This window comes from Pan troglodytes, chromosome 21 (assembly GCF_028858775.2).
Source record: "Pan troglodytes isolate AG18354 chromosome 21, NHGRI_mPanTro3-v2.0_pri, whole genome shotgun sequence".
NCBI classification, from domain to species: domain Eukaryota; kingdom Metazoa; phylum Chordata; class Mammalia; order Primates; family Hominidae; genus Pan; species Pan troglodytes.
This window is the reverse complement of record NC_072419.2, coordinates 9,615,228-9,639,807: the sequence shown is the minus strand read 5'-3', so window position 1 is coordinate 9,639,807 and position 24,580 is coordinate 9,615,228. Positions and strand designations below refer to the sequence as shown.

The following is a 24,580-nucleotide window of genomic DNA, read 5'->3' as shown; positions in this document are numbered from 1 at the left end:
CAGAGGGACTAGTGGAGAAGACAGGCCACTAGAAAGGAATGGGGACTGCTCGGAGGCAAACTCAGCCCAGACAGAGCTCCCCTGTGGCCAAGGACGAAACCCTATCTGATAAGCTGGTTGCTTTCTGTAAGAGACAGGGAAGTGGAACAGGGATTAGAGCTAGGATGAAGAGGGCAGGAATGGGAAAGATCAGAGGGCAGCCAGCTTCCTCTTGGCTGTGGTCTGCTCTGTGAACTTTTTCTTCCAGGTATTATACTGCTGCATGCCATCTGTTTTCCCCCACCTTCTGCTCTATGGAGCTGGACAGACCTAATGCACAGGGTGAGTGGGTGGGTGAGTATCAATTCACTATTTGTTGACTGATTCAAACATGATCCTCCCCAGCGGGTATGGGAGGGAGGCACTGCAAGTGCTGGCTGAATCTCCACGGGGTGTTGGGGGCTCAGGGGTCGGTCACACCCACCACTTACATCAATAAAGGATGCGTTCACATAGTCTGTATTCTCTTCGCCCCGCTTAACTGGAATGATCACTCTGTTGAATTCATCTGTAAGAAGGATAGCGGCTCATGGCTAGCCAATATCATTTGTCCTCTCCCTCTCCTTGCATTGCTCCCACCTCAGGCCCTGGGCAGACAGAATCCCAGCTGGGCAAGGACATGTCTGTTCCTAGCTCATTAGGGAGAAAGCCTTTGGCTTTTACGTTATTTCCAGAAGCCACTAAGGTGCAACAAAAGGCAACGCCATGTTGTTAAGTGGGTGCAACAAGAGGCAACGCCATGGTTCTTGTCTACACGCCAATCATTAACTAGTACCTGAGAAGTGGAAGGGGTGGAGGGAATTGAGGGATGGGGCAATAAGGCTTTGGAGTGGCGGGAGGACTCTTACATGGAATGATCTGTAAAACACGGTTCTTCTTCATGTTGGCTGGAAGGTTTCCAGTCCGCATCTTGTCATTCTGGATTTTGATTGATGTTAACTTCTGAATTGGGAAAGGGAGGGGAAACATTACTGATCCCAGTAACTGAACTTGACAAGATTATGCCTGTCCCTTGGCCTGCACCTCCAGGCCACTCTGGCTCCATACTGCTCTTCTCACCAGGGCCCTGACCTCTGTTCCCATATGTTCTTGTTGAACCCTGAAGCCAAGAGACTGTTTGGGAAATGCTACCTTCCAGGCTCCTGTGGACTCTCTTGAGATTCTCCTGGCTTGGAATTTTGTGATCCTGGAGCAAGGGATTCCAGCATCGTAGGAGGGAGTGTGTCCACTCTGCAGTTCCACCCCCAGAGGCTGCCTAAGGCTCTTCAAAAAAACTTATTCAGAATTGCATCCTCTCTTCCCCTGATTGAGGCTCCTTCTTGATATTTGCTACTCAAAGTGTAGCCCATACACCAGCAGCGTTGGCTTCATCTTATTAGAAATGCAGAATCTCAAGCCGGGCGTGGTGGCTCATGCCTGTAATCCCAGCACTTTGGGAGGCCAAGGTGGGCAATCAACTGAGGTTAGGAGTTTGAGACCTGCATGGCCAACATGGTGAAACCCTGTCTCTACTAAAAATTAGCCGGGGGTAGTGGCACGTGCCTGTAGACCCAGCTACTTAGGAGGCTGAGACAGAAGAATCCCTTGAACCCGGGAGGCAGAGGTTGCAGTGAGCTGAGATCGCATCATTGCACCCCAGCCCGGGTGACAAGAGTGAAGCTCCATCTCAAAAAAAAAGAAAAGAAAAAAAGAAATGCAGAATCTCAAGCTCTAACTCATACATGCTGAATCAGAACCTAATATCTTTTTTTTTTTTTTTTTTTTTTGAGACAGAGTCTTGCTCTGTCACCCAGGCTGGAGTGCAGTGGCACAATCTCAGCTCACTGCAATCTCTGCCTCCTGGGTTCAAGTGATTCTCCTGCCTCAGCCTCCCGAGTAGCTGGGATTACAGGCGTGTGCCACCATGCCTGGCTAATTTTTGTACTTTTAGTAGTGATGGGGTTTCACCATGTTGACCAGGCTGGTCTTGAACTCCTGACCTCAGGTGATCTGCCTGACTTTGCCTCCCAAAGTGCTGGGATTACAGGCATGAGCCACCGTGCCTGGCAGAACCCACATCTTGACAGGATCCCAAAGAGATCTGTGCACATGCTGTATTTGAGAAGAACTTCTCTAAGTGGTCCTCCCCACCCCAACCCAGAATCTCCTGCTTCTGAGAAAGCACTTTTTTTTTTTTTTGAGATGGAGTCTCGCTCTGTCGCCCAGGCTGGAGTGCAGTGGCATGATTTCGGCTCACTGCAACCTCTGCCTTCCGGGTTCAAGCAATTCTCTCGCCTCAGCCTCCTGAGTAGCTGGGACTACAGGCATGTGCCATCATGCCCGGCTACTTTTTGTATTTTTAGTAGAGACGGGGTTTCACCATATTGGCCAGGCTGGTCTGGAACTCCTGACCTCATGATCCACCTGTCTCAGCCTCCCAAAGTGCTGTGATTACAGGCGTGAGCCACTGTGCCCAGCCTGGGAGAGCACTTTTACTGATGACAGTGTGACATATGCCTTAGGTGTGTTGAGAACCATTGTCTAGTGGCATATAGTAGCTATCAGTGATCTAAGGTCCAGAGGCCAAATCTGGCCTGCTGCCTGCTGCCTGCAAATAAAGTTTTATAAAACAGCCACACTCATTATATTTACCTATTGGTTATGGCTGCCTTTGTGTTACAAAGACAGCACTAAGTAGCTGGATAGAAACCATGTGGCCTGCAAAGCCTAAAATATTTATTATCTGGCTCTTACAGAAAAAACTGCTCTTGCTGTGTATCATAATCACCTCGGAGGGCTAGGGGCCTTAAAATACTGTTGCCTGCTTCTCCCTACTCTAACACAACCAAAGTGATTCCAACATGCAGGATGAGTTGAGAGTTACTAGAGTACGAGGAAAGGACCATCTCCTTAACCACTGGCATGCCTCACAAGGGGATTCACTGTTGGCAAATGCACAGTCAGGCATCCCATGTTCCCCAGATTACAAGGATCCTTCAATCTGAAGGAGGTTATCCAGCTCCAACTCACCTTAAACTCCTCCTCTAATCCATTGTTGCTGGTCCCTGGGATTTTGTTGTAAATTTTCTGCAGGTGGGTTTCTAGAGAGGTCACTTCCAGTTCTGTATCTCCATAGAGATAATGCTCCAGAAGGGCTTGGTATATGAAGACATACTGCATCTGAAACATGAATGACACAGAAGTTCTTGGTTACATACAACATAGTTCTCATGCCAGATCACCTGCTCCCACCCCCACTTCACTCCAGTCCATTTCTCCTTTGATCCTAGCAGGAATAAAAGGACTCCCTCTTATCATCCCAATTTAGTGAAGTGGGACTTGAAATGCAGGAGTCCCTGTGGGGGTGCTTTACTTGGGAAGAAGGGTCCAGGTCTATCTTGGGGGTGGTGGACGCCTGGAGAGAAGGATAAACTCAATTCCTGCTCATTCTGAGAGTGCAGATTTAATAGTCTGAAGGGGCTGTCAGAAACTGGAGACACCCAAAGCCCGTGATAGTCTGGTCCCTGCCTCCCTCCTGGTGCTATGCCCCAACTGCAGAGCCAATCTCACTGCTGCTCCCAGATGTGGCCGAGCTTCATCATGTCTCTGGGCACTGGCTCTTTCAGCTGCCTGTTCCCTAATCTTTGAAGTCCAGTAACCTGTCATCTGCCTTCCTGACTCTCCCAGGCATGAAACCACAACCTCCTCTGTGCTCGATTTCTTTGAATACATAATTTATAAGAGCCCTTCATCACATGAAAGGGGCTAGCCCCTCCACACCTGTGGGTGTTTCTCGTCAGGTGGGACGAGAGACTGAGGAAAGAAAGAAGACACAGAGACAAAGTATAGAGAAAGAACAGTGGGCCAGGGGACCGGTGCTCAGCATACGGAGGACATGCGCCAGCACTGGTCTCTGAGTTCCCTCAGTATTTATTGATCACTATTTCTACCATCTCGGCGAAGGGGATGTGGCAGGACTATAGGGTAATGGTGGGCAGAGGGTCAGCAGAAAAACATGTGAGCAAAGGACTCTGTGTCATAAATAAGTTTAAGGAAAGGTGCTGTGCCTTGATGTGCACGTAGGCCAGATTTATGTCTGACTTTACACAAACATTTCAGTGCAGTAAAGAGCAGTATTGCCGCCAGCATATCTCACCTCCAGCCCTAAGGCGGTTTTCTCCTATCTCAGTAAATAGAATGTACGATCGGGTTTTACACCAAGACATTCCATTCCCAGGGACGAGCAGGAGACAGATGCCTTCCTCTCATCTTAACTGCAAAGAGGTCTTCCTCTTTCACTAATCCTCCTCAGCACAGACCCTTATGGGTGTCAGGCTGGCGGACGGTCAGGTCTTTCCCTTCCCACGAGGGCGTATCTCAGGCTATCTCAGTGGGGAGAAACTTTGGACAACACCCAGGCTTTCTTGGGCAGAGGTCCCTGCGGCCTTCCGCAGTGCATTGTGTCCCTGGGTGCTTGAGACTGGAGAATGGCGATGACTTTTACCAAGCATACTGCCTGCAAACACATTTTTACCAAAGCACATCCTGCACAGCCCTAACTCCATTAAACCTTGAGTCAATACAGCACATGTTTCTGCGAGCACAGGGTTGGGGCTAGGGTTATAGATTCACAGCATCTCAAGGCAGAAGAATTTTTCTTAGTACAGAACAAAATGGAGTTTCTTGTGTCTTCCTTTTTCTACATAGACACGGTAACAGTGTGATCTATCTTTCTTTCCCCCACAATCACACTCTATAGTAATCACTTACAATAACCTGTGAGACTGAGTGAATCCTCAATGTGGGCAGATGTTTTAGTCCTGGAACCCCCCACCCTCACCTGACCCACAGATCACTCACATCGGTTTGCACCATCTGGCAGCGCTGTGCCCGGATCCGGCTCACAAAGCCATACACGTCCACCTTCCGTTCTGTATGCATCATGTCCAGCATGGCATCAATGACGACAAAGGTACCTGTACGCCCTACACCTGCACTGTAGCCAGAGAGCAGGGGGTTATAGGGATGGCCAGCCTGCCTTGTGGGAGCAGATAGGGAGGGGCAACACAGGCGGGGGCTCTTCCTTCAGGGTCTAAATCCTAATTCTGAATGGGGTAGAGCTGGGGCTCTCCAGGAGCCAACAACTCCAATATGTCCTGAATCCTGACCTCCAGCTAGAAGGGTCCGAAGGCTGCAAAAATACATGGCCAGCACTTGACCCAGTCTTTTGGCTTCATAGCAGGGTCTCCCAACTCCTAATCCTGGAGGACTGCCCTACCCTCCTTCCTCAAGTCATATTCTCCACCCTGCACTAGAACTTGGAGTCTCTGGCTGTTGCGCTGGTGCCCCAGTAGGTCATCTACTCTGCGCCAGCCTCCTCAGCCAGGGCCCTTGTGCTGTTCCCCTGCTCTGGCCATGGGGGCAAAATGTGGGGGTGGGGGACAAGGGTCAGGCCACACTGACCTGCAGTGGACCACGATGGCCCCTGCATACTGAGGGTTACAGGCCTTCACCTTCTTGAGGAACTTGAGCATGCCGATCGGGGTAAAAGGCACCCCAAAGTCTGGCCAGCTGGTAAAGTGGAACTGAGTGATGAGGCGCTGTGGCTTTCTGTTGGTCATGTCGCCCACCTGTGAAGTGAGGAGATCCTGTGTGTTGGCCCTGATACCCAAGGGTGGGCAGTACCAGGGGAGGGAAGGTGACAGCTGTGGTTGTCAGTGACAATGGAAAAGTAAGTGTACCCAGGGGAGTTAGTTAACCACAGACACAAGGTCTCACAACTAGTCAGTGGCAAGGTCAGAACTAAAATGCAGTGCTCCCAGCTAAGTCCTCTTTTCGCAGTACCACACTGCCCCTTGGCTGAAGGTGACCTTTGCTCAGGTCTCCAGGGTTGTCTGGAGGGCCAAGGGCAGGCCCATCACATCCTTGATGTCAGGAGTCTTTGGAGTAGGAAAGGAGGAGAAAGGTGAGTCAAGCACCTAGGAGACTGCACTGCCTCCTCATGCTCCCTTTCCACAGTGCTTGGTCATATCTAAATGATCAGACTTCATCTCAACAGGTAATTTTTCACCAGTCATGAAAATACTGCTCCTTTAGCTTTGACAGACAAGTTCCCCTGAGCCCGGATCTCTGGTTTCAGAATTCACATACTGCATACTCAGCAACTCCTGACCACCCTGAGTACAGGGGGATGATCCAGCCTGTTCCCTCTTACTGGTCAGCAGATCCAACATAAGAACTGAGAAAGGACAGAGGAGACACTACCTGCTGGATGCAGAACTTCCGTACTGTGTAGTCCACCAGGACAGTCACATCCTCTACAGACACCCGAATATTCCCATAGGTCCAGCAGCCTTGGTCTGGCCAGTACTGGGCGCACTTGCACTGGAAAGAAAAAGACATACATTCCCTGACCTTAGACCTCCTGCCCATGGCAGATGCAAAGGGCCTGGAAGGAAGAGCCCACAAAGCCCAGATTAAAGTCCCCCAGAAGGCCCTTTGACCTCTTCTCTATCTCAGTCAGTTGCACACTTACTTATTCAAATTTGCCCTTTTCTCAAGTTCCTTAGCCGCCATCCTATTGAGCACAGTCTCCTAACTTACACACAGCCCTAGCCCCATACTTCTCAATGTTTCCCACCCACACTCCCTTGGTTCAGGGCGAATCTGAAGCCATCTTACCTACAAAATCTGCACTTTCACAACATTTCAGGTCATGCTCTAGGAGAAAGCCTGTTTGAACCCCTCGAACCAGCAGTCTGCTATGAGGGGGCCACCAGGGTAGACTGATGCAGACTGTAAACCTGCCATGAGAGGCCTAGAGCTTTTTCTGTTGCCTGAGCTTTGGATAGCTTCCAAGAGCAAGAGGTTTGGTTGGAGGAAACTAACCTAAAGCCCAGCCCTAGCACTGTTTTCCCATGCCACTGTGGAGCTATTGATCATGACACCCGATACCCTAGGATCAAGGTGACTCAAGGGCCATCCTTGAGAAAGACGGTAACAAATAGGTATTCCTCGCTGGGGCTCGACCCCAGGACCCAGAATTGGCTCTGGCTGTGGCCCAGTGATAGAGCTGGTTAGGCCAGGCATGCACTTGGTAGCCACAAAAGGAAAAGGCCCAGTTAGGAGGCTGCCTCCAGGATTAGGCCAAGGCCTCAAATTCCCTTTGGCTTGCAGGGTCTCAGTTCATAAAGCTCCCTCTGCTGATCCAGGATATACCAAAGGCCTCAGCAGGTGGGGCAGAAAACCAGGGAAATAAGGAACTAGAGAAACCAGGGGAAAAAAGCTCCTCTGTGGGCCGGGCGTGGTGGCTCACGCCTATAATCCCAGCACTTTGGGAGGCCGAGGTGGGTGGATCACGAGGTCAGGAGATCGAGACCATCCTGCCTAACACAGTGAAACCCCGTCTCTACTAAAAAAATACAAAAAATTAGCCGGGCGTGGTGGCGGGCGGTACTCGGGAGGCTGAGGCAGAAGAATGGCGTGAACCCGGGAGGCGGAGCTTGCAGTGAGCCGAGATGGCACCACTGCCCTTCAGCCTGGGCGACAGAGCGAGACTCCGTCTCAAAAAACAAAACAAAACAAAACAACAACAAAAAAAACCCCTCTGTGGCTTTTCCTTAGCTGATGGCCCAAGTCAGTCTCTTTCAGGCTGTTCTGGAACCAGGGTGAGTTGTTTGACTACCAAATACAGGGAATGTGCTCTAGGTACACACCTGAGGTTCATATCTGGGGCTTCCAGGCCACAGCAAAGTCTGATAGACTTCAGCCTGTGTCTTTCTGGATGAACTACTGGTACAGCACCCACAAAGGATAGACAGCCAGGCTTAAACTCAGAGCTTATATGCAGAGTGATCCCTCTGCTGTTCAAATTCAATTTTTCCACTTACCTCCTTTCTCTCCTTCAGGTTGGTAACCATGACGATGGTGGCTGTGTTTTGTTCCCAGATCATCCGCCAGAAATCATTCACCGTTTCTTCTTTTGGTCCTAAAGTAGCCAACAGCAAAAATGAAGAGAATATACACCAAGAAGAAAGATGCTGGGAGGCTGGGAACATCCATTCCTGACTTTTGGAAGCTTGTGCCCAAATGTCCCCAGCTAATTATCTAACCCATGTATCCATCCACCCCGTTACTAAGTATTTTCCATGTTTCTACCATGTATGTGCCAGGCACTGCACAAGGATGGGGCTGGGTGGAAGGCTGTCAAAAATATAAACAGAACACGAATGATGTCTCCCAAGGATATTACAGTTGGGAATTAGAAATCATGACTGCTCACAGAATACCTACATCATGGACCTGACAGTGAGCTAAGTGCTTCATATGGCATTTACTCCTTCCTATTATGCTCTGAGGTGGGTGTCATCAGCCCCAGAAAGGTTGGATGACTTGTTCAGGCTAGAATTCAAAATTTACCTCCCATATAACCTTTTTCGGAAAGTCACTAGAAAATTCTAAACAAAAATGAGAGGCAAACAGACGAAAATAAATGAGATCCAACACAGCAGAGAGGCTAACGGAATTCCCAGGGTACTGGTCTTAGAATGATAACTCTGCCAGAGGATAGAGAGCAACCAATCCACAGTGCAACTGAAGAAAGAAGATTCTAGAAGGATCCCAAGATAAAAAAATTAAACCTCATGTATCTAAAGGTACTGTGAGAAGATATATACTTCTGGTAAAGAGTTTGGGAGAAAAATCAGTAGTAGGTATATTAAAAACACAATGACTAAAAAAGAAGGGGGAAAAAACTATACAAAAAATAACATAATACTGTGTGTTTCGGCTGTGAATATTTGTAAACTCATAATAATAATAAATACCTTAACCCCAAATTGTGATTTGACTCTTCTGGGAGAATGGGGAGGATATGTGGGTACACGTCTGTCTGACTGAGGGGGAGGTGCTCTGTAAGGGGATCAGATGATGTCATCTATCATAAGAAGCCAATAGATAAAAATGGTTGCCCCAGGGGCATTAGACTAAAAAAGTGAAAAGAAAAGGGAGGAGAACTTTGTTTTTATAAATCTTGTAGTCCCTAATGACTCTTTTTCTTGAGACAAAGTCTCGCTCTGTCACCCAGGCTGGAGTACAGTAGTGCGATCTCAGCTCACTGCAACCTCTGGCTCCCGGGTTCATGTGATTCTTGTGCCTCAGCCTCCCAAGTAGCTGGGATCACAGGTGTGTGCCACCACGCCTGGCTAATTTTTAGCAGAGACGGGGTTTCACTATGTTGCCCAGGCTGATCTTGAACTCCTGGGCTCAAACGATCCTCCTGTCTTGGCCTCCCAAAGTGTTAGGATTACAGGCATGAGCCACCCTGCCCGGCCTCAATTACTTTTTAATGCTGCAAACATCCAGATATTTTTGCTAGGGTTCAAAGAGTGAAGACAGTTGTTAGAACAGCAGGCCTGGAAATGTGTGTAGAACACATAAAGGACATGGTGCTGGGTCCCTGATCTGAGGGTTCCTAGACCAACTATCTGTGAATAATGGTGAGGCTCAGGTCCATGAGCTGGGAGAGAACCAGCCTGGACCCTGTGAGGTGGCTGATCCTCTCTGGAAACTGATTCCTAATTCAAACTCTGAGCAGCCTGGCTGGAACCTAAGGTTAACTAGCCCCAAGGACAGAGGGCCTTATTAGACTGTGTTTTGTGTATACAGCCTTTTCCAGTCTTTTTAATATACATATACAAAAAGACTTCTTTTAATGGATCCCTGGATACTAAGTCATCAAGATGAAGGCTGTTAGCTGTAAACCTGTATAATGGATTACAATTCTTTCAGGTGGTAAAGATTACAGAAAAGCTACAGCATTCTGGTTAATCCACTCAGCATTTGGGAGAAAAAACCCAAACCCATTATGTGATCATGGTTAAATCTAACAGAAAAAAGTTGTCATTACTTTACCTTGTGCAGCAATGAATTTGTTCTTTTCTTGGTAGCCCTGGGGTGTGGGGAAGGAAAGAAAAAGAAAGAGAAAACCAAAAATGAATAGAAATGAAATTCTCCAGTCTGACTCCAACCAGTTAACAAAACCTGAAAAGGTGCAGGTACTTAACGAGGATTTCCAGTCTAGATATTCACAAGGGATTAGCTTTAGAGCTAGGAATTAGAGATTACAAAACTCAAATAGTCTAGGTAGTCTTCTCAAATTGAATTGTTAATAAATACTAGAATAAGAAATCCAGGCCAGGCGTGGTAGCTCACACCTGTAATCCCAGAACTTTGGGAGGCCGAGGTGGGCGGATCATCTAAGGTCAAGAGTGTGAGAGCATGGGGCCAACATGGTGAAACCCCATCTCTACTAAAATACAAAAATTAGCTGGGTGTGGTGGTGCACTCCTGTAATTCCAGCTACTAGGGTGGCTAAGGCAAGAGAATTGCTTGAACCTGGGAGGTGGAGGTTGCACTGAGCCAAGCCAAGATTGCGCCACTGCACTCCAGCCTTGGTGACAGAGCAAGACTCCATCTCCAAAAAAAAAAAAAAGAAAGAAAGAAAAAAGAAATCCAAATACTGACTCCTAGATTAGACCATGTTTCTGATGCTTTATCAGCAGCTAACAATGTAGATTTCAGTGTTAACAGGTTAAGAACCCACCAGGGGAAAAGCATATGTGGTGGTTCCAGGGATGAAGCTGGGTTCACTCTGGGAAAGACAACAGGTTATTTTCTCAAGGATGCTTTACCCAGGTGCAAAATCTTTCTGGGAATAGCCTGTGAGTGTGGTGAAGTAGCTCCCAGTGTTTAACAAGAGGCTTCTCCATCACAGGCAGTGGGAGACAAGAGCAAGGGAGCCTGGGGTGCCACTCAACAGATAAGGAGCCTTGGAAAAACTAACAACTGGCCGCAGCTTTCTTTTTCAGTCTTTATTGCTCCAGTTATACATCTTTTCAACGTCATTGTTTAAATGTATGTTCAATTCAGAAGTTCTAGGTAAGAGAAAGCCACTTGATTTAAGGATTGTGAATCACCCATTTCCTTTCTCAGACAGCAATAAGGTGAGTAACAAGGGAGGCAGCTTCAGGGATGGGACACCATGTCACACCAACACCAGGGTGGCAATGTGAAGTACAAGGCTGCAAGGCAGTGGCCAAATAGAAGAAGTGGCCTAAATCTGAGGAGCCACTTTCTTTTTTTTTTTGAGACGGAGTCTTGCTCTGTCACCCAGGCTGGAGTGCAGTGGTGCGATCTTGGCTCACGGCAACCTCCTGCTCCCGGGTTCAAGTGATTCTCCTGCCTCAGCTTCCCAAAGGAGCTGGGATCACAAGCATGAGCCATCACGGCCGGCTAATTTTTGTATTTTACAAAAATTAGAGACGGGGTTTCACCATGTTGGCCACGCTGCTCTCGAATTCCTGAACTCAGATGATCCGCCCACCTTGGCCTCCCAAAGTACTGGGATTACAGGTGTGAGCCACCGTGCCTGGTCTGAGGAGCCACTTTCAATTTCAGTTCAAACAAGGGCAGGGCAGGGTTGCTGCCCAACACAGGAGAAAGCTTTAGGCCTCAGAGATGGATATGTTTAGTCAGCAACAAAAGACTTGTTAAAGTTTTCATTGAGAAGAGCAATTTAAGTTTCAACAAATGTTTTTATTTATTAGAGAATGGAAATGGAAATAGCCTTAATTCTGGATGTTAAATTCTGCTTATATTACTAAATTTATAATTAAAACTGAGAAGTCCTTAATAATATGTTAAGCGCATCATATTCCTGCTCCATGAGGAGTCACTGCTAAATTCTCATTGCAGCATGCGGGCCCTGAACAGCCTGAACACCTGGTTGGAAGGCCCAGCCCCAAAGTGCTTCCTGCCCCATCTTACCAGGAGTGCGCCATACGCCTTCCTGAAAACATGCCTGTACAGTGATGTGGCGGCACTGCTTAACTAATACAGAGTAACGAGAATGAAGCAAAGCCACTGATCTTGTATTCTGTTCAAGGGAAAGATGAAATGTGGCTCCCTGGCTCCTGAGATGTCTCTAGATTCTGAAAGCTGAATCTCAGTGGGCTCTAGGTGGTAGCTACATTCCTACCACTAAAAAGAAACACGTCTAAAGATCCTATATATTCTAGGCTGGGCGCGATGGCTCATGCCTCTAATCCCAACACTTTGGGGGGCCGAGGTGGGCAGATCACCTGAGGTAGGGAGTTTGAGGCCAGCATGACCAACATGGAGAAACCCCATCTCTACTAAAAATACAAAATTAGCAGGTGTGGTGGTGCATGTCTGTAATCTCAGCTACTCGGGAGGCTGAGGCAGGAGAATTGCTTGAACCCCGGATGCAGAGGTTGCAGTGAGATTGCGCCATTGCACTCCAGCCTGGGCAACAAGAGTGAAATTCCGTCTCAAAAAAAAAAAAAAAATCCTATATATTCTTAGACATCTAAAAATGAGTAAGGAAACTAGTTTCTCCTAAGGCTCTAGGCTGGAAGCCCACTTGCCAACTGTGCCACTGCCTCTGTTTCATCTCCTCCTGTGAACAGTGTTAGGTTAGCTGACCTATGTGTTTCCCAAACTACAGACCCCACTTTCCTAGGCCTTTCACCACTACTCCATGGTGCCTAGTTCCCTTCAAGATCCATGTGTGTGGTCTCAGTTCTCTACGCAAAAAGTTAAGTGATGGCCGGGGGGGTGAGAATGGAGATTAATTGTATTTAGACACTGAAGTTCTTTTTGGGGTGAGCAATGTGTTCTAAAACTAAGGGGGCAACAGATAGAGTGTAAGGTTCTTCTTTTGAGGGGATGACAATGTTCTAAAATTGGTGATGGGCTGCAGTTATCTGTGAATATACTTAAAAAAACACTGAACTGTAAACTCTGGGTGAAATACATGGTATTTGAATTACATCTCAATAAAGTTGTTAGAAAATGTTCTAAGACATTTATGGTGATGGCTGCATTGGTAAACTTAGCAAAAAATCACTGAATTCTCACTTAAAATGGGTGAATTTTATGTTATATATATTATACCTCAATAATGTTAGGGGAAAAAAAGAGTTTGATAAGTGTTAACTAGCAGCCCACAAAAAGGATGCAACAAACGGCCTCTGAATTTGCTTCAGCAAAGGATGCTGCCCTACACACTAAGTCCAAAGAAAATCTGTTCCTCTTTCCCACTGATCTCTAATCTGCACATAACCCTCTTCACTGCCAAACACTTCCTGAGCCATGCTTCACTCTTTGCCTTCTCAGATGCTCTCTTCTCCTGGTCTCCTTCCATCTCACCCATGGGCACCTGTTCAATGTGCCTGGCAGGGGCTGTGGGCCCAAGGGCTCTGTTCTTGGCCCACTCCTTTCTTTATTACTTCCAAGTCCACAGCTCTAGATATGACCAACTGTATGCTGGATACATCTACATGGATATATCACCCTCTACTCTCTCATATATAAATCAACCACCAATTCCTGCTAAATTCTACCTCCACGTAGTTTTCACTTTGTTGCCGCTTCCTCGTCAACCCTCATCATTTGTGACCTACCTACTATTGCAATAGCCCCCAATTGGCCCCTCCTAAATCCATGTTGTATATGATAGCCCCAGTGATCAATATGTAAATGTGGCCACACTACTCCTTGCCTTGAACACTTTTCAATGGTACCCCATGGCCTAGATAAATTCATCAAAACCCCTCAGCTGTACTGAAAACTGGCAGACACTATAAGGTGGTTCACTTAGTACCCACTCCTGCTTCCTTCTAGCTTGACTATCTTACAGCTAAATTTCCCAGACTCCCTAGCAGCTCAGCAATCCACGAGACCTAGCTTCTTCCTAGCAGATGCTCCCACACAAGACTTGGGGTAGAAATGAGCAACATGAGATAACGACTGTGCTAGAAATCTGGTCTTTGGGCAAGCACAGTAGTAGAAGCATCCAGTTCTTCTGCAGCACTGTGCAGAGGTTTCACTACCACAGTCACATGCTGCATAGATCTATAGCTGCTCTGCTCTTTGCTGAGCAGCATCTGAGCTTGGCTCACTGGCCCTTCCACAGGTTTTGTTAAGGTACCCAGTATCTTATAATAAACCCCTTTCTGCTTAAAAGAGTGGATGAAAAGTACATTCTATAGTCTGCAAGTAAGAACTCCAATGGACACACTTGACATCCACTACCTTTCAAGATCAAGTCTCATCTCCCACCACTTCCCATCTTATACCTTATAACCTAAGACTGCTGTTTATAGTCTCTGTGACTTTGCTCATGTTTCTCCTTTGCTTTGAAGTTTCTGCCCAACTTTCTTCTCCTGAACTCTGACTCACTCTTCAATAATGAGCTCTACTGGGTTACCAGGCTGGGCTGAATGTTTTTTCTCTTAACTCCACAGAACCTGGCGATACCTCCTTTGCACATGTAGCCCATTACAGGAAACAACCTAACTACCTGTGTAGTATATGAGGGATTACATCTTACCTCTGTAACCTTTAAGCCTATCCACAGTGCTTGGCACACAGCAGGTGCTCAAAAAATGTTGACTGAGTTTAATAAACTGTGAAATCCAAATCTTTAATCCCTGCTTCCTACTTATGGTTAACCACAGGTTTCTCCCTGCTTTTGTTCCTTCACTGAGTTCATAAGGTCCCCCATTTAACCCTCTTCATCTAAACTCTGCCTACTAATAACTGTCTAATAACCATCAAGGCATTATGGAATGCCCTAGTGTAAGCTCTAAATAAACATGGTCAAGGGACAAGGCTGTTTCTTTCTACTGTGCCATTACCATGAAAAGATCCCCATCTCAGCTGCTTAACAGCCTTAACATACAATTAACTTTTGTCAGTTTTCACCTTCAATGTGGGAAGGGACCAAACTGGTTACGGTGGCAGATGCTGCTGGTTACTAACTCAAATCCATTCCTCCCTTTCTTCTTTGCCATTAGAGCCACAATTTTGTTTGGACATTAACCTTTCACTGGCTTGGAAGGTGCCCATTCTCCAGGCTCAGAGGGGTAAATCATGATCATCCTCAATGTCCTAGCCAGTGATTAGAAAGGGATGTGAACATGTGATCCAATCCTGGCCTGCTGGTCCTGAGGACAGGGTGGTGGGGAGGATTCCGTGAAAAGCCTTGCTCCCTAATAGAGAGAAAAGCATAGGCAGATATGTTCCTCTTCTGTGCTGGATGCTATGTGTTTTTTTAAATTTTTTATTTTTTATTTATTTATTTTTTTTGACACGGAGTCTCGCTCCGTCGCCCAGGCTGGAGTGCAGTGGCGTGATCTCGGCTCACTGCAAGCTCTGCCTCCCGGGTTCAAGCGGTTCTCCTGCCTCAGCCTCCCAAGTAGCTGGGACTACAGGTGCCCGCCACCACGCCCAGCTAATTTTTTGTATTTTTAGTAGAGACGGGGTTTCACTGTGTTAGCCAGGATGGTCTCGATCTCCTGACCTTGTGATCCGCCCACCTCGGCCTCCCAAAGTGCTGGGATTACAGGCGTGAGCCACCGCGCCCGGCTGGATGCTGTGTTTATAAGGAATGCTTGGGACTGCTGCAGCCATCTTGTGGCCATGAGACTGTTGACAGGGCTAAGGATAACTGAGTAGAAAGATGGAAGCACCTGGGTTTGTAAGTATGTCACTGACCCATGGAATCAGCCAACTCAAGAACTGGTCTCCATTTGCTTTCACAGTATATGAGACAAATAAATATTCCCAGCTGGGCACGGTGGCTCACGCCTGTAATCCCAGCACTTTCGGAGGCAGAGGCAGGTGGATCACTTGAGGCTCAGAGTTCAAGACCAGCCTGGCCAACATAGCAAAACGCCGTCTCTACTAAAAATACAAAAAATTAGCTGGGCATGGTGGCACATGTCTGTAATCCTGGCTACTCGGGAGGCTAAGGCATGAGAATCACTTGAGCCCGGGAGGCAGAGGTCGTAGTAAGCCAAGATCGTACCAGTGCAATCCAGCCTGGGTGTCGGGGTGAGACTGTCTCCAGAAAAAAAAAAAAAATGTTCCCATCTAGACAACTTTTAGTTGAGTATTCTCTTACCCGCAGCTGGACACACTAACTGATCTTGCTCTTCTCTTCTGCATAACATTAAAGTCAACCTATTCCACCTAATCTCTTCATCATGATCTTCGATGTAAGTTCTAGGAATTCCTGCTGATTACGAGCCTTTCTCCATTTTCCTTATCGACTACAACAATTATTTGTCTAGTCAGGGTCCCTTTCCTTAAAACTACAAACATGTAACCATTAATGTTAAACATACATACAGGAACTTCAGCAAATTCACTCCAGTGAGAATGCCCGGACTGCCCCATTTTTGAAGTCCATCTAATGGCCTATTTTTTGGACACAACCTCCTGTTCTTTCACTTTCTCAAGATCTCCAGTTCCTCAATCCTACCACCTTAGGAATAGGTGTTTATTCCCAACAACTTCCTAACGCTTTTCTTTTCTACTGAAACTGAAGCCCTTGGCTGACTACTTGAAGCAGCCACTGACCTTCCCTTTTGTCTGAGTACCACATGTCCTCTGCATTTACCACCAATCCCAGGGTGCAGATGAAGAAAAAAAAAAGAAAAAAAAAATCACACAACTCAGCACCCCCACCCCCATCAATGACATCCCACTAGACATGCCCTTTGCTTTCTCTCTTTGGTATCCTTTTCTCAGGGACCTCAGAAGCTGTTCTAAACTTTCAAAGCTCTCATGTCAGAGTCCCATCTCATTTGTTCAGAGTCCCATCTCATTTGTGCTCACAACCATGAGCACACAGGTGAGTTGCCTCAACTTGCTTTACCCACACCTACGAGTCGTCTCTATCCATTCTGTCCTCTCCTTTATCTTCACTCTCAGAGGAAGAAACAGCCCTTCTTATGTTCACACTAATCTCTCCATCAGTGTCCTTTTTTTTTCTTGTGGTAAAATACAACATAAAATTTACGATTTTAGCCATTTTGACTCTTCTTTTTTTTGAGACAGTCTCGCCCTGTCGCCCAGGCTGGAGTGCAGTGGCGCCATCTCGGCTCACTGCAACCTCCGCCTCCCGGGTTCAAGCAATTCTCTGCCTCAATCTCCCAAGTAGCTGGGATTACAGGCGCCTGCCACCACGCCCGGCTAATTTTTTTTTTTTTTTTTTTTTTAGTAGAGATGGGGTTTCACCATCTTGGTCAGGCTGGTCTCAAACTTCTGACCTCAAGTGATCCACCCGCCTTGGCCTCCCAAAGTGCTGAGATTACAGGTGTGAGCCACCGTGCCCGGCTGATTTTAGCCATTTTAAGTGTACAGTTCTGTAGCATTAAGTATATTCACGCTGTCGTGCAACCATCACCACCATCCGTCTACAGAACTTTTTCATCTTCCCCAGATGAAACTCTGTACCCACTCCTCATTCCTCCCTCCCCCAGCAACCACTATTCTACTTTCTGTCCCTGTGAATTTGACTACTCTACATATGTATATATAGTCTATATTCTATATGTAGAATCGTACAATATTTGTCCTTTTGTGACTGGCTTATTTCACTTAGCATGATGTCTTCCAGGTTCATCCATGTTGTAGCATGTATTAGAATTTCCTTCCTTTTAAAGGCTGAATAACATTCCACTGTATGCATGTACCACATTTAATTTATTCACTCATCCGTCAATGGACACTTGGAGTGCTCCCACCTGGCTTTTAGGATTAATGCTGCTATAAACATGCAAGTGGAAATTTTATCCAGTCTTCTCATGCATTTTGCATCAGGAGTCAGACTTGCTTTTGCCAGCTTTCCCTCTCTCTTTTTTCTGTTCAAATTCACTCTCTCTACAGGATGCTTCCCCCAAACCTATAAAACATATTCTTAACTCTTTATGTGTTTTTTCAGGCTACTGCCAAAGACAAAACCAACCAAACAAAAACCTCAAATCTCTCATACAGACTGTTCTATAAACATTCTCTAAATCATCTTTAAAAACCTCCTCTTAGTATCAGCTCTTCCCTCAGGCCTTGGTTCATATATGGCTAACCAGATAGTCATATATATATATATACACACACACAGACACACACACACATATATACATACACACACATATATAATATAGCTGGTGTCATGTCAGGTATTCTTGTCCTGTTCTCCCTTATTTTTACTGTTGAGGGCAAAGCCTGCTTTTGTTTGTAATTAGAATCAGCTCAATAAAGGATTCACTGACTCTTATCACAAAATACATATTTAGACACAGATTTCTACATGGGAAACCTTAGGGAATGATGACAGGGGTAAATATAGAAAATGATTAAAACTATTTGACTGACCTTAAAAAAAAATTCAGTCACTTAAAAAAACCAGACTTGTCAGGGAAAACATGAAATGACAAATATTTCTCCTAACACACAGCTGGGGAGGAGCCAACAGATAGTGGCAATGGTCAGGCAGGGAAGTGACGGGGAAAGCACCCGATCCTTACGTTGATGAATGAAGCATTGATGTAATCAGAATCTGGAACTCCTTCAACCGGTGTCAGGTGGACTCTAGAGTGGTCATCTAGGAAACAAACCAACAATATTTCAGTAAAATCAAAATTTATTTCTCACAGAACCTGATGCAACCAGGACAGTTGAGACATCTGTGCCTATGTGCACAGACTCACGCTTGTATATAGATGCCACTCCAACAATATAACTCCAATAGTATAACAGCAAAAAATTGGGAATACCTTAAGTATCATTAGGGGACTAGTTAAATAAATTAAGATACATCTACAATGTGGAATACTAAGTAGTTGAGAAAAAAGAAAGTTTCTTGACAGATGAACTGACAATATATACTATTAAAAGAGAGAAATGTGTACAGTATGCCAATCATATTTAAAAATATGTATTATATATACACATACCCCCACCCACACACATACACACATCCCCCTCCTCCAACATATGCACATAAATAAGAAGACAAGGCCGAGCACGGTGGGTCACGCCTATAATCCTAGCACTTCAGGAGGCAGAGGCGGTGCATCACTTGAGGTCAGGAGTTCCAGACCAGCCTGGCCAACATGGTGAAACTCTGTCTCTACTAAAAATACAAAATTAGCTGGGTGTGGTAGCATGTGCCTGTAGGTAGTCCCAGCTACTTGGGAGGCTGAAGCAGGAAAATGGCTTGAACCCAGGAGGTAGAGCCTGCAGTGAGCCAAGATCGTGCCACTGCACTCCAGCCTGGGTGACAGAGCGAGAAAGAAAAAAGAAAAAGACAAAAGTATCTGTAAATGCATAGTGTAGTGGTCCTAATTTTTTGGTTCCATACTTCACTTATAAAAATGTGAGCAGGCATCTCTAATATATGCTCATTTATTGATAAATTATGCACATATGCTAATGTATGATATACCCTGAAACATAAAATTTTTAGGGTCTGGATGTGGTGGCTCATGCACGTAATCCCAATTCTTTGGGAGGTCAAAGTGGGAGGACTGCTTGAGGCCAAGAGTTTGAGACCAGGCTGGGCAACACAGCAAGACCCTGTGTCTAAAAAATAATCAGCCAGGCATGGTAGATGCACCTGTAGTTCTAGTTACTCAGCAGGCTGTGGCAGGAGGATTACTTGAGCCCAGGAATTCGAGGATACATATCTATGATCACATCATTGCACCCCAGCTTGGGTGGCCCTGTCTCTAAAAAAATAAATGAAATAAAAAATTTAAAAGGATGAATTTTTAAAAAGCAAATATACTGGCTGGGCTCACTGGCTCATGCTTGTAATCCCAACACTTGGGAGACCAAAGCAGGAGGACTGTTTGAGGCCAGGAGTTTGCGATCAGCCAAGGCAACACAGCAAGACCATCTCTACAAAAAATAAAAAAAAAAAACATTTTCACAGGTTCTGAGGATTAGGAATTTTTTTTTTTTTTTTTTTGGAAAGCAAATATAAAAATCAAGTGAGGTTCAAACATCTTCCTCTCATATCTCATTAAATTATGCATATCCCATTCTGGATACCAATGGACTAGAAAAATGTCTGTTAGCTTATGGATCAACTGATTAGCAATGGCTAACTCTGGGAAGGGTTTATACAGAGAACTCTGCATTAGAATTTCTTTCAATGAATACCACAAAAAACCATCTCTACCACCACCATTACCCCCTGCTTCCTGCCTGATCCCAGTGAAGCTGTTCCCCAGGACCTCCTAGAAACTTTAGGCCTGACACAAAAACCCTCCTGGATCATCCTAATTGACTCTGAGTATGTGGGATCCATAAAGGCTCTTTCAGCCCAAAGTCTTCAACCTACTCTTATTTATTTATTATTATTTATTTCATTTATTTTACTTTATTTTTTTGAGACATGGTCTTGCCCTGTCACCCAGGCTAGAATGCAGTGACACGATCTTGGGTCACTGCAACCTCTGCCCCCCTGGGCTCAAGGGATCCTCCTACCTCAGACTCCTGAGTAGCTGGGACGACAGACACACACCACCATGCCTGGCTAATTTTTTAAGGTTTTTGTAGAGATGAGATCTCACTATATTGCCCAGGCTAGTTTCAAACTCCTGGGCTCAAGTGATTCTCCCACCTTGGCCTTCCAAAGTTCTGGGATTACAGGTATGAGCCACTGAGTCCTGCCGTGAACGCACTCTTGTTATTTACCCTGCTGTGCCCAATTGCAAGATTCTTTCCATCTTCAGAAAATCCCTCCAGAGATGTAATTTCAGGTTACATCCCAAGAAACACTAAAGACACTCACAAGGCAAGATGTTTACATATCGATTTTTTTCCTTGTTTTCCTCCTTGGAAGCAGCCTCACAGGTGGCCTGGATAGGACATGCAGGGAGAGCCTGAAAGGTTAAGAGAAATTAGAGGAATTATTAGCAGGGATAAACATCAAACATGCAAACTGCTGCACCAAACCCTGACCTGGTAGCATGTTCTACCTTTTCCTGGGGGGAAAAACATGGGCCCAGGTGAATACCTGCAGCCTAACACAGAGAATGCCCCTCTCCCCCTAAACAGCCACAAGCTCCTTAGAGTTCAACAACACAAGAATCCTCAGGGGGCAGAATGCCCTTTCTGTTATGTAAGTATAGCATGCTCTTTCCATGATTACTATGTGGTTAGCAGCCTGTTGTTATGATACTGGGCCAAAATGGCCTACCCTTGTAAATTGGAATGGGGACATACCTGAAGGAATGGGCCATTTATCCTCATGCTAATTACCACCACACAAAGATGACATGCATCTCAGAGTGAACCACACAGGAAGGTTCTGGATGGCCAGCTGATTTAATCTCTTTCTAGGGATCTAAGGGGGCATGGCACCCCAGCCTGTAGCATCATGTGGCAAGGAAGCAAGGACTGGTGGGTGGGTGGGAGGGCATTCATATAGATGCAGCAGTTAAGAAGCAGAAGATTTGGGTGAGGTGACATTAAATTTGCAGCAGTTCTGGAGCAAATGTAAATTACTTAGTGCAGGGAGGTTATCACACAATGATCTGACATGAGATAGTCTGTGTTTGTATGAACTTGAGCACATCTGTTAAAATTTCTAGGTCGAGTTTCCTCATCTGTAAAATTGGGGCCGGGTGAAGTGGCTCACGCCTGTAATCCCAGCACTTTGGGAGGCTGAGGCAGGTGGATCACCTGAGGTCAGGAGTTCGAGACCAGCCTGGCTAACAAGGCGAAACCCTGTCTCTACTAAAAAGACAACAATTAGCTGGGTATGGTGGTGCACACCTGTAACCCCAGCTACTCAGGAGGCTGAGGCAGGAGAATCGCTTGAACCTGGGAGGTGGAGGTTGCAGTGAGCCGAGATCACACCATTGTACTCCAGTCTAGGCGACAGAGCGAGACTCCGTCTCAAAATAAAATAATAAATAAATACATAAAATTGGAACAACAACATCTGCCACATAAGGAAATAATCTCATGTGTAGCAAAGAATAAGTATTCAAATAAATGAGTTTTATCAGAGTGGGAAGCTAAATTTTATTATTTGATCTGTTCTCCTCTTGTATGTTTCATATATTCAAAATTAAGGATGAAAAAAGGAGCTGGGTGTGGTGGCTCATGCCTGTAATCCCAGCACTTTGGGAGGTAGAGGTGGGAGGACTACTTGAGGCCAGAAGTTTGAGACCAGCCTGGGCAACACAGCAAGACCTCGTCTCTACATTAAAAAAAAAAAAAAAAAAGCCAGGTATGGTGGTGCATGCCTGTAGTCCCAGCTACTCAGAAGGCTGAGGTGGGAGGAACACTTCAGCCCAGGAGTTCAAGGCCATGATTATACCACTGCACTCCAGCCTGAGTGACACAGTAAGACTCTGACACTATAAAAACAAACAAGAAAGCAAAAAGGGTGGCACTTTAAAATTCCAACACTAATTCCGAGTAAGTGACTTGGAAACTACATTTTTGAGCCTTAAAAAAACTTTTCAAAAATACTTTTTGGCCTAGCAACTTCAATTTTGAGAACATACCCTTAGGAAATAGAAATCTTTATGTCCTAATTATTTACTTCATCATTATTTAGAATGACCCAAAACTGAGAACAACCATAGTATTCAGCAGTAGAGGAACAATTCATGCATTACTTTTCATTCATTCTTTCAACAAATATATATTTTGTACCTACCAGGCACTGGGCTAGGTACAGAGCAAAGAGTGGGGAATCAAATATAAGTGCAGTTCTCGCCCTCAAGGACAATATAAACTTGTGGGTGAAAAGCAGACATTAAACAAATAAAACAAATACATATATAATTATATACCACGATGAATCCAATCAAAGAACAGAATGCTACTAGAGATGAAGTATCAGAAAGCACCAAATTTGGATTACAGGTGGGTCTCTCTGAGGAAGGATGAGTATAGAAAATAGTATTCCAGACACAGAGAACAGCATCTGTGGTAACCCAGAGGTGGAAGAAGGCTTGGTTGGGTGAGGAACCGAAAATCAGTGCAGGTATCACGCAGAAGGTGAGGTTGATGGGGATGGCAGGAGGAAGGAGGAAGAGATGAGCCTGGCAAAGTCAGATCATGCATTTCCAGGTAGGTCCTTGAATAGGGAGTTCAAATTTTATGTTAAGTGCATGAGGAAATCATTGAAGGCTTTTAAAGTGTGATCCATTTTCCATGTTAAAGAATTACTTGTTACTGTATGGAAAATGGACTAGAGAGGGGCAAGAAGAGAAGCATGGAAAAATGATGATACAAGGAAATGGATGCATTTGAGACATATTCTGGAATTAGAATTACTACATTTGGGCCAGACGCGGTGGCTCACGCCTGTAATCCCAGCACTTTGGGAGGCCAAGGCGGGTGGATCATTTGAGGTCTGGTGTTCGAGACCAGCTGACCAACATGGTGAAACCCCATCTCTACTAAAAATACAAAAAATTAGCCAGGTATGGTGGCACATGCCTGTAACCCCAGCTACTTGGGAGGCTGAGGTAGGAGAATTGCTTGAACCTGGGAGATGGAGGTTGCAGTGAGCCAAGACTGCACCACTGCACTCCAGCCTGGGCAGAAAGAGCAAAACTCTGTCTCAAAAGAAAAAAAAAAAAAATTACTACATTTGGAGATGGAATGAAGGTAAAGTGGACTGGGAAGAGCAAGAGGCAGAAATGAAGAATGAAGGTTTCTGTCTTTGATAATAATTTAAAAAAAGATTTAATAAAGGAAATGCCAACCCAAAGGGAACCAATTTTTGTCAGATGGAAGCAAGAGTTTTTTGTTTTTTTTTTTTGGAGACAGGGTCTCGCTCTGTCACCCAGGCTGGAGTGCAGTGGCGCCATCATAGCTCATTGCAGCCTTGAACTCCTGGGCTGGAGGTATCCTACTGCCTCAGCCTCCTGAGTAACTGGGACTACAGGCACAGCACCACCATGCCTGGCTAATTTTTTAATTTTTATTTTTGTAGAGGTGGATCTTGCTATGTTGCCCAGGCTGGGAGGCAAGAGCTTTAAGAAAGGAGCAAATATATTTACTGGAAACCAGCATGACAATGATAGGAGAAATTAAAGTGAAAGACCCAAAGATAGGGAAATTAGGACCTCAAAATCCATCTGCCCTCACCTACTCAAGAGATTTCCTTTCAGATTAAAACCCTGGAGGTTCTGCATGTTATTTTACTAACAGAGGCAATTACCCCTGACCCTATGCTGTGAATACCACAAAAGGAAGAAAAGATTTTCCTGGGCTGGACTCTTACACACGCAGTAGAGACCATTATTTTAGATCAGAATTTCTCAGTTCACCCACATTTTGCATTCTCTTCCTTCACATAGATTTCCACAGGTTTCCACCCAAGTACAGGGCAGGATGAGATGTCAGTTTTTTAAGCCCTGATGGCTAATCCAGAGGCACTACTTTTCCTGCGCATCCCTTCTCTAAAATGTAGAACAGATGTAGGGACAGCAAGACTCTTGAAAACAGTCTTCAATACAAAAATGTCAGGAATAACAAAGACTACATCTCACAGCCCTATCAGCATCCCTAGCTCCCTCAGTCATGATAAAGAAAAACTAGGTCTCCAGGTGGACTAAGGCTCCTAAAAAGAGTCAGGAAGAAACAGGAGCCACTGTTTAACGAGAGAGAAGAAAGGGCTTGCCCTGGAGGACACAGCGCTAGATGCAAAGGTTCAGAA

The 24,580-nt window shown here is 45.5% G+C and overlaps 1 protein-coding gene across 12 annotated transcripts in view; it reads right to left on the bottom strand.

Moving 5' to 3' along the window:
• PTPRA (protein tyrosine phosphatase receptor type A) overlaps positions 1-24,580 on the bottom strand; it is a 162,622-nt gene that overhangs the window by 10,769 nt on the left and 127,273 nt on the right. For all 12 annotated transcript variants that reach the window (XR_010154307.1, XR_010154305.1, XR_010154306.1 and 9 more), the window contains 10 exons: positions 20,687-20,777; positions 18,414-18,490; positions 9,931-9,967; positions 7,908-8,005; positions 6,283-6,402; positions 5,482-5,648; positions 4,879-5,014; positions 3,049-3,198; positions 888-981; positions 471-547 (listed from right to left, as the gene is read on the bottom strand). Coding sequence is in view for 9 of the 12 variants with exons in the window: in XM_063803250.1 (XP_063659320.1) it covers positions 471-547; positions 888-981; positions 3,049-3,198; positions 4,879-5,014; positions 5,482-5,648; positions 6,283-6,402; positions 7,908-8,005; positions 9,931-9,967; positions 18,414-18,490; positions 20,687-20,777 (1,047 nt within the window). In the remaining 3 variants the exon portion in view is untranslated. The remainder of the gene's footprint in view (positions 1-470; positions 548-887; positions 982-3,048; positions 3,199-4,878; positions 5,015-5,481; positions 5,649-6,282; positions 6,403-7,907; positions 8,006-9,930; positions 9,968-18,413; positions 18,491-20,686; positions 20,778-24,580) is intronic.